Source organism: Anopheles stephensi, chromosome 2 (genome assembly GCF_013141755.1).
Source record: "Anopheles stephensi strain Indian chromosome 2, UCI_ANSTEP_V1.0, whole genome shotgun sequence".
Classification (NCBI taxonomy): domain Eukaryota; kingdom Metazoa; phylum Arthropoda; class Insecta; order Diptera; family Culicidae; genus Anopheles; species Anopheles stephensi.
The window spans coordinates 68,343,792-68,354,247 of NC_050202.1; the positions used below are offsets into that span (position 1 = coordinate 68,343,792).

The window sequence follows — 10,456 nt, forward strand, 5'->3', positions numbered from 1 at the left end:
AAGTACAGTTATTAATCCGTGAGCTAATGACTTGAACTTGATTGATCGCTGTTTCGAAGGGTTGGATATCATCACATTGCAAACAATTCCTAACGGACCGACCGATGTCCGAAGTCGTGGGGACGTTCCGGAACCTCGCTCGCCGGTCGAAGGTCACTTGAAATGGCCAAACTAAATGATACACCAGGTTGGGAGGATATATTTATTATTTGCCAACAGCGCATCGTCCAGTCTGGCGGTATCGGACGCATCGATTTGCGGATTAATAGCGTGCAATCAGCGTACTCCGTCATTATCCACTCTCGATTTCATCGATTGTGCAAATACGAGCCACCGCCAAGCGGTGGACCGGCGCGTGCTATGACATCAGCGATGCAACAACGATGCAACGGTTTTGGCCGGCGGTCTTGCATTCCGACGCTCACACGGTGGTATGCGTCCGGTGCGCCATGTCACTAGATCTGTTGGTAATACCGTGCCCAGAATGTGTGCCGTCGTCTAATGATTCAGAAGACAGGTGCAGTCGAATGATAAGAATGGAGACATGGTTTGTACCATTTGTGCAATTGCATATTCTCGGACGACGTTCTTGGACGTTAAATGGTCTGAGATAAAAATCGTTAAATTACCTTAGGACACTGCAAATTTACCACCACATTTGGCATCAGGCACTATGATAAATCAAAAACGCCCGAACAAGAAAGATGTTATGCCCGAATAATATATCAGCCACAAGACACATAACAAATCCAGCATGCGCCCTATGCTGAATGCACCGCCTTCGTTCTCTATTACACCATGTGGCGCTTTTTTGTTACTCACTCAACGACTCTGCCGGTAACTGGTTCAGGCTGCACACCTAATCGGCTGGCCTAACGGGCTGATCCGTTTGGTCAGAGGTGAGCTCGATGACTTATTTACCACGAGGGCCATAGACTCTCACTCTGTCCGCTCCTTCTGTTGGTTGTCTTATCAAAGAGCTTGGTCCCGTTTGTGGCACCCGTAATTGAAAGTGCTCACCAATGCGGCCTGAATCATTTCGTTGCATCGTTGCATGATGCACCAACATTGCATTGGTATAAATAAGGTCGGGCAGGAACGATTGTTGAATAATACAGACTGATTGGGATTGTTTCTTCTTCTTCTTCTTCTGTGGCACTACAACCTCAAGAGGTCTCGGCCTGCCATTTCTGGCTTTCAGTGACTTAATTTTACCCGTAGAAAAGTAGTCAGCCTTTCGTACGGGGAGGCGGTCTGGATGGGATTTGAACCCCGGCCCTGCCGTGTGAAGACCGGCGCCGCTGTCGCCTCGGCCACCGCCCCGCCCCGACCGATTGGGATTGTTTAGTGATATATTAAAAAAAAATCTCACAACATTTCTACTGAAAATTCTCTTATCCTCTTTAAATGCTAACAATTAACTTTTGAGCCGGATTTATGTGTGATCAATGCAGAGGAAGCTGCTCGAGGCTGACTTGCAAACGTAATTCTACACGAGTTAATTAATGGTGTCGGTTGCCCTCGCTAGTGTGTCTGATTGACTGTCGTTGCCGCAAATGACAGTTAGCATTTAAAAAATATCCTCCAGACGCAACCGTTTAATTATCGTCTTTACTCAGCGGACATGCATAAATGCTCCTCACCCTTGATCGATTGATCGTAATAGAGAGTCTGCGTCATCTTTCACGACGATCACCGATTAACGCAACTTTAGGTAAAATTTCATTCATCTGTAAATGATATTGATTGTAAAATTTTCTTTGCGCTTTAAGCCATTAGCCAACCCAAAGTCTAAAGTAATGCGCGAAATTCAATTCCACATTGCCAGCCAGGAATACAAAGCTAGCACCTTCGTTGCTGATGAAAAGGCAACATCTTTTGAACCTTCCCGGCAGCCGGCTGGTCTGCTACTCTTCCGCCCGTGCTACAAGCAATCGGTCGGTCGTTACCTCGTTTGGCAATTACATTTTCAATGCGATCGATTGCGCTATAAATAATTGTCGTGATTAAAATGTGATTCCAGCCAGCCGAATGGGCAAACATTTTGGGCACAATCGTGCACCACGTTAACGCCCTGCGACCCCGGGGTTTTGTCGGAGTGGTCTCGATCGCAGAAGGCTCAAGATTGGCTCTCCTCACTCGGTTCATCTCCCGTACCCGGTAGGGCTTGATGGAGGACAGAATAAATACGCGAATACAAGAACTGTTTAGCTTCCCTGCGGTACAATCGTTGGAGAAGTGAGGAATTGGTTTACACTGCCGTTGGAGCTGGATCGTGATCATAGTACGCGAGAAACCCTTCGCGTTAGGTGCCTATTATGAGGCACCGCCATCGGGCTACCCTATTAGAACCCTTGCCGGAATGCCGCCGCCGGGTCTTCAATTATCCGGTGTGATCTACTACCACGCTGGATGTACAAGAGATACACGGAAAGGTGTCTATTACTTCTATCGAACTGTTGGACGAAATTTCAATCAGGAATTGATACGAGCTCTCTACCTAAGGGTGCACGAAAAACTCCACATTATCTTAACTTTTGTGATCAAGAGATACGAACGATCAGGGGGCACTTTATGTGGTGCGATAGGTGCAAGACGCGATGAACACAAGACAGTCCTAAAGTACGAAGCAGATCAGTGTTGGCCGTTTCGTATCCTTCACCTTTGCTAAATGGCTCTCAAGTGCAGTACCGTACCACCACAACGGGGTGTTTACAGAATTCTCTAGTCGACTGTGGAAGTGAATCATGGATCTATCAACGCTTCTAAGTTTATTAAAAATTATCACCCCCACCCGTGTTATTATAGCGAAATCGTTTGTTTGATTAATCACGTTCTTACGAAGGGCTTTAGTTCTGTTCTGACCCACCACTGGGTCTGCACGCTTAATTCAGGGCCATAGTGACCATATCCGCGACGATTATCCATCTCTACCCGTAACCGCAATTTCCGATTGATTTGTTGTGATATGGGAGTCAAAAGCGGAAGGCTACCGATGAAATATTGAATGTGGTTTTCACTTCATCGCAGGCTTTAAATTATTATAAAACTTTCAACCTTCTTGCAGAGGGTTGTCGTCTTAGTCCGTGCTGTGCGAAGTTAGCTCCACTCGTGACTCTACCTACACTCCTTGTGCCATGATTAACATCTGATCTTAACGTTACGATCTCGGGCAGAAGTTCATAAAATGGCACGAGGTGTTAGAAAATCGGCCCTAGATCGTTGCTTTTTTTTTGCTCCGTAGGGCCTCACCCTGCTCGATTATCGAATGACGCTAGCTTTGGCCTGGTAGGCTGGACACTTTCGAAGCCCTTTTGCAGCACCCCCCCTTGAAGATGATTAATCACGCGTCCACTCCTAATACACTCGGCCGGTTTCGGGACGGACTAGGGAGCAGAGATCACCCGCTAAATATCAATCGCAATCTAGGGTAATTAAGTTAACATTTTTGACACGCTAATAAATTGCTTTCGATCGAAGCTCGGCGTATCTGAGGGCCGTAATGTGTCTTCCGTAACGAATCGATTTTGTTTGCTAAGCGTTCCACTTATTTGCGTTGGTGATTAAAGTTTTCCCCTCTGGATTCTCTGCCTTGAACTAGAGGGAATTTACCCTCATCTGTGGCTATCGTCTGGACTAGAACTTTTCCGCCTTATAGTGGTGGTAGCTCGGAAATCTCAGAGCGGCGCGTTCTGAACGGTACCCGTGCAGATCATTAGGTGTTTATCTTGATCACCAAGATCCGGACCGTGGGCGACAGGTTGCCGGTGGCAGAATTGAGTTGTCGTTGCTATTTGCAGCTGCAACAATCATTTGCCCTTCGGTAATAGTGTTTGTCGGCAGCTTGAAACAATCGGGCCCCCTTCTTCTAATGGTGCAAGCCCAAACGCACAACGCGGGCTGGTTTCACACCTTCCGGACGGGTTTTCTTGCGATTACAAACGTTTCCCACCACACCGTACGACCATGAAAACGGTGAGGTGGGATTTTTCTGCTAAAATTTTGTTCTCATCGGCGAACAAGAAGCCGTTATCGTCTACCGTACGCTTCTTATCATCGGGCGTGTTTGGCTGCTGTGCCGGGATGGGCCACCTTTGCAACAGGCTGCTGTGAGGGTAGCCCATTCTGTGGATGGTTACGAGGCTGCCACTTGCCTACGGATGGAACAGCTGCCGAAGGGCCTAACATCCGATAATTGCCTATGTCTGGAAATCCGCATAGGCCGCACGGTAGTTAGTGCTACCATTGTTGGCCGGTACCATGTCTGGATGGCTGGAGGGTGAGATTAGTTCCCTCCAAACCGTGCTCCTAACAATCGGTAAAGGGAATGGGTCACTATGTGAGAGGGTACGCTTGAACGTTGAAGCTGTGTCGTTAGTCATCTAACCCTTGGGGCGACCGATAGCCCGAGTGCGATGGTAAATTGTCACCCCGCGTTGGGTCAACTAATGCAGCTGCAGCGTTGTCACAAGGACAAATGTTGCATTGTTTGAGGTGGATTTTCCTAGCACGCAAAATTAGCAGCGAGAGCTCGTGTACCACTATCAGACAACATGGTGTGTTCGCAAAGCTGTTAGCGGACTGATGCGGCCATTTGGACATCTTTGTTGACGAGAGCAATGAAGATGCAAAATGAAATACTATTATGAGATGTTATGAGAGTGATCCATCTACGCTAAACTGCTATAACTGACGATCAAGCTGGAAAGCTCCAGTATCCATTACAAGATCGCAAAGGTTAAGGATCCGTTTGAGAACGTGATCTTCTTCAGTACTTTAATCACGCACTAAAATGAGTAAAACGATAGTCTATTTATATCTCTTCTCATTTCTAATGATCCTTAACGTTAAGGAATGTACTGAAATCGTCCTTCTCGTGGGTGCTGTTTGGAATATTAATCAGTCGAAATAATAAAGCATAACTATCCGACGAAACCCTCACAGAGCTACGATGCTTTCCACCACAAAACTAGGATACACGTGATCGGCATATCATCAGTGCAGGACGCATCGGAACCCGTGCCTTTCGGACCCAAAGTTTTTGAGGGTTGAAATCGAAGTTTATAAAAACATGACAGCTACCGATTGGCCCTTACAACTTAATATGTGTCGCTGTCACTACTTCTGAGTCTACCTCAGTCATGCACGTCTCTCGGACGGACCACACTTCTCGTTGGTATTCTACCCGCCCGCGAAAGCTCACTCCGAAACGGTGTGAACGAATTGGGGTTTTTATTTTCAAACAGTGAATCCCTCGTTCCGATCCCTTGACCGGTCGTTTGAACCACCTTACGGTGCGAGACACGCGCACCCGTTGTTGGGCCGCGTATTGCATCATGTAACAACTGTTGGGGCGCGACCGACCCGATAGTGAAACAACCCGGCACCACTCATTTTGTAATGCCACCATATTCCCTTCTTCCTGGCAAAGGGAGCCGGGTACCGATGGAGACATCGACCACCATGGTGACATGTTGCCGGCCACTCGGTGCTTTTGCTTTCATTTCACCTTTCAGACGCACCTTTCGGTCGGTTGGAGAATGAGAGCTTTCGCTGCCGCTCAACTGTGTTACTCACCTGTTGCCGGTCAGGCTGAACTGGACGACGACGCACATTTTAGTGCGTTAGATCACCGGTGAGCCGGTTCGGTGTGGTGTGGTGTGGAAGATGCAGTGCAACACTGCAGCATGCCGGGCAGTGCACTGAGCTACGGAAATGTGTAGTTCTTGGTCGTGTTGGGCGGTATACGGTTTGTTTCTCACGACCCGCGCTGGTCGAAAGGCGAACGGCTGGTAGTTATTTATTGGTTTGTTGATATTTTCTATTCACACTTGCCGTGGCGCCGAAGACCGTGTGGGGAGGATTGCAACGACAAGCAATGATTTTTGTTCTTGTTGGTTCTTGGATGATTCTTACAATATTTTCAATCGAGATACGGTTTGTTCTTAGCATTTGAAATATGTTTTTAAACAAGCCTGATTTATTTAATTATTTTTAGTTTTAATTTATTATTAAGGAATATCACAACAGGCCATACCGTCCCTAAAGAATAAAAAATAATGAGTAAAAAAATTAATAATAAAGTCTTCACCCAACAGGACCGGAGTTCAAATCCGTGTTTAATTTTTTTTTTATTCATAAAGAACGGCCGTATTGCTTAACCGTGTTTAAATTGAAATTTAAACCATTAATTTTGAATAGATCTGTAATGTACGCACAGGTAGTAACTGGATATCGCAGTGGAGTGTAGTTAGTATAAACCAGTAAACCTGCAAAATAAACAGCAAAACAGATGAAAATTCTCACACAGTTTGTCATTTCATATAAAATGCATCACCCGTAAATATATTTTTAATTAGCCTGTGCTGATTATCTAATGCTAAGACATTTCAATTACACCTTGGTGGTTCAACAAATCAACACAATTTAAGAAACTACACACAAGAACGCCAGAGAGGTAATGCGTCATTGTTTTCAGATGGTTAGATCAAAAGCACATCCCATACCTCACACAGTACCTCATTAATGAACGAGCAATTAATGAAATTCAAATGATTCTTATTTACCATTTTCACTTGTGTTTTCCTCCTATCATTGCACCAGTGATGACCCCTTTCGTCGTTTCTAGGCAGATGAGGTATGAAGTTTTACGATTCGTTTGATGGGAAAACATGGGCGTACGAAGCAATAAATCCGTTGTACCGCGTGATTTGACCACCCACTCGGCTTAATCGTCGATTGCGTGCGATTTCGTACGGTCGATGTTGGATAGTACCAATTTTCTTCTTTTTTCTGATTTTTCCACTAACAGCAGCAATAATTTAACAGGTGCGAATGTACCCACCGGTGCCACTAATCGCCATATTTTCACACCCCTTATATCGATGGGGTTTTTTTTTTTGAGGGTGTAGCCGTAACGAGCGAACGAAATGACAGAATCAAACCTCCTCCACTGGGCTCCGTAGATTAGGAAACAATTGGCTTGATGCTGTTTGAGTTTTTGTTTTTGGATTTTACCTTTCCTCCAAAAGTTCCTCGCACGCACCCGCGCAGCCAGCTTTTTTTGCAGCAGCAGCAGCAGCGTGAACCAAACGCTACCCGTGACCCAAACCCCGGACAAATGCTATTCTTCATCGCCGACAACAACGGAGCGCAGCAAGAACAACTGGCTGCGTCGTGCTGTGACTCAAGAGTGAATGACGTACGAATGCTTAGACGGATCGGAAACTGGGGATGGAGCGGCTCGGCAAGGGAGAACACAGCTACAAACTGGTGATCTGCATTTGCTCGACCGATGCACTACCGATGCACTGCTAAATCCCTCCCGTCGGTACACCACTGCTCACCGCTCGCGTGCCGTGCACCATTGCAGGGAAAATTCGCACGCTTTGCACGAGCGAGAAAAAAAGGGGGAGAGGGCGCCACGCGGTGTCGAATGGTTTGGGGCAAGTCTGGTACGAAAAGTGGAACCCCGGGGGGAGAAGGGACGGCTCGTGCGAAACCCTTTCGCGGACGGGAAATTCTGTGACCGCTTTGGAGGGAGCCGTTTTTCGTATAAAAGTAATGGCAACTCCTAACAGCAGCATCAATTCGCCACTTGCAATCTCAGTGTACAGAACTGTGCAAAGTGTTCTACGCTACCAACCACCCAACCAACCAACCCAACTAACCAATCATCACTATGAAGTCCTTCGTAAGTTCGGAAGTGTTCCTGCTAGTGATAGTGCTTTATCGGTGTTCTTTACGGTCGGATTCTAATGTCTCTCTCTCTCTTCCCGTTTGCTCGCTCTACTCGATCAGATTGCTCTGTTCGTCGTCCTGGCCATCGCTGCCGTCTATGGTGCTGAGGAGTCGAAGGTGACCGAGAAGCGTGGCATCTACGGAGGACTCGGCTACGGCTACAACGGCTATCCCGGTTTGGCCGGCCACGGTTACTACGGTGGCATCGGAGGACTGGGCTACGGACACGGGCTCGGCTACGGATCGCACCTCGGCTACTACGGATCGTACCCAGGATACTACGGTTCCCACGCTGGATACCTGGGCGGTTACTCTGGCTACTCTGGCTACCCTGGCTACAGCCTGGGCTACGGACTCCACTAAGCGCCCACCATTCCGAACGCTCCTGCTGCTCCGGTTCGATGATGTGATGCAACACGAAGTGAAGTTGCCTCGATAGTGCAAAGCTAGTGCGTGCAGAGTGAGAATGGTGTGTGCCGCGTTGCACTCTCTACACGAGACGTTTCATGCAGAGCTAATGCCATCGAGCAGCAGCCAAGTGTACTAGAGTGAGAATCACTTCCGTCGGCCGTGCATCGGATACGAACCGAAAGGAGCGCAAGGATTCGCTGTGTCGCGATTTTGGGTGTGTCAACTTCCCTTCACCTGCCGTGGTACATCCCTACCACGGTAATGGTGGAGCTTTGGTTCCATCAAAATTCTTCTCCCGACCGACTTCCCTGGACGAATGCTGTGAATACTTTCGAAAGTATACGACTACTTTACTTTACTTTGATTTTGCCTCTACTGTGTTATTACTCTTTTTTACCTTAGTCTGTAGCATTTGTACAGTACAATAATAAAAAGGAAAAAAATCTTTTACGTAAAACAACTGCGTGCTTTTGTGGGATAAAAAGTGGAAAGAAAATTGTACCAAATTGATTCAGACATTGAACGATTGCAAGTAGTATTGCAGATGATAAAAACATTTTTTTTCATAATCTTTAAATAGCACATCTACTAATTGTTCAAAATTGCAATTGATTCATGTGAACTTTATTGTTATGAACTACTCTAAAAATGTAAGGATTAAAAGAGTAAAAAGAAATATGAACTTCAAAAACTCAATTACTACTATACATTATAAAACAGTTATGCATTGTATGATCATGCGAAAAAAAATCACTTTTTAGATTAATTTACTTGATCCAAACAAATGGTCAAAACAACTACACTACCTTGCCCTTAGATGTTGAGGTTTATCCATTCCAACATATACAAAAGCATTGGCAACATCTTATCATTTTGTCTGAAATCAACTTCAAAGTTGATTATAGACTTTACTATTTAACATGTTGTTAGTATGTGTATAATATAGTGTATAGTATAGAATATATGGTGGCTGGATTGATAAAAACAAACGTCCTTGTATCATTCTATTGACCTGTAAACCTTCGGAAAGTTCAAGGATGATTAACACAGTGTTTAGTTGTTTGCGTACCTCCCTAATGATTCGTTCGTTCATTCATTCATTCATTCTTTACTGTCAATTACGATTCAGAAAACACGGAAATATGAAATTTCTCTGATTAATGAAACAACAGCGAGACTAGCCACTTTCATTAACGATCGTAGAACCCGAATCGCCAACATGAATGAATCGGAACACAGTTACCGATCAAAGGTAGTAAATCGATCGTAGATTTTACATTCCGATAGCAATATTTCCCAAGCCATTCACGTTTTGTACCTAGTATGACCCGGAAAGCGCAAACGATAGTATCTTTTCTGCATACAAATTAGAGCGTGCTGCTGCACTAAAATGCACAAATTTAGATATTATATTTTTATAAATGTGATATGGAATGTGAGTTAGTTAGTAAATGCAGACAACAGTACCGCTTTATTGCATGTTATATGAAACTTTTTCGCTTTTTTGTTTTAAGGTGAACTATCATTAAAGCCTTTTAACTTTCTTCATCACTTTCCATCTCGAAAAAGCAAGCTTGTTTTAGCATAAAATCCATTTAAGTAACACCGTTATGCGTTGTAACGCATCGACAAACAAGCCGCCTAAGACGTATGCAACCCGCAATACACAACGCTTGTTGTATGCAGGCACGTGCTGCTACTCGTTCAGCTGACCGTTGTTTATTGAATTTTAAATATCAATCCATCAATTCTAAGCAACCTGCAAACGAAAGTGAACAATCTATCGTACATCATAAGCGACTTTGCGTCCTAATGTACCAAAAAAGTTACGTGCTGCAACCATAGTACCGGTAAAGAAATAGTTATTAAATTAATATGCAATCGATACCGCATCCAAACATGAGGAAGAAATTATGCATTACGCCGCTTGCATATGAAATCGAAACTTGGGAACAAAACGCGCACGTACAAACAACTTTCCCATCTGCGTCTGGACAAAACCAAAACCGACCTCGAACACCAACGGGACAGACAGCACGCTTATGGTTAGAAAATTATTTAATGTTGACCGTCCGAAAAATTCGGTAAAATTAAGCACGATTAAGGTTGAGGTGAAACCTGCAGCTAGTTCCGTGTGGTTTAATATCACTCACGTCCTCCACCTTGAACGTGTTCTCGTGATCGTTTTCCGGTAGCGCGTGTATGTCGAAAGTGTCGAAGCGGAAGAGAATCTCGTTCGGGTTCATCGCTTGGCCGAACGTTGAAGTCTTTTAAATGGCGACACTGTGCGCCAACAGTAGAAAGG

General features: G+C 45.2%; 1 protein-coding gene across 1 annotated transcript; it reads left to right on the top strand.

The window, feature by feature from the left end:
• The first annotated feature begins 7,546 nt into the window (after window positions 1–7,546).
• On the top strand, window positions 7,547–8,611 carry LOC118504469 (shematrin-like protein 2). Its single transcript, XM_036038978.1, has 2 exons — window positions 7,547–7,693; window positions 7,801–8,611. Exons 1-2 carry the CDS (start codon window positions 7,682–7,684, stop codon window positions 8,101–8,103), a joined length of 315 nt encoding a protein of 104 aa, XP_035894871.1. The 5' UTR covers window positions 7,547–7,681; the 3' UTR covers window positions 8,104–8,611.
• Window positions 8,612–10,456: the final 1,845 nt, after the last annotated feature.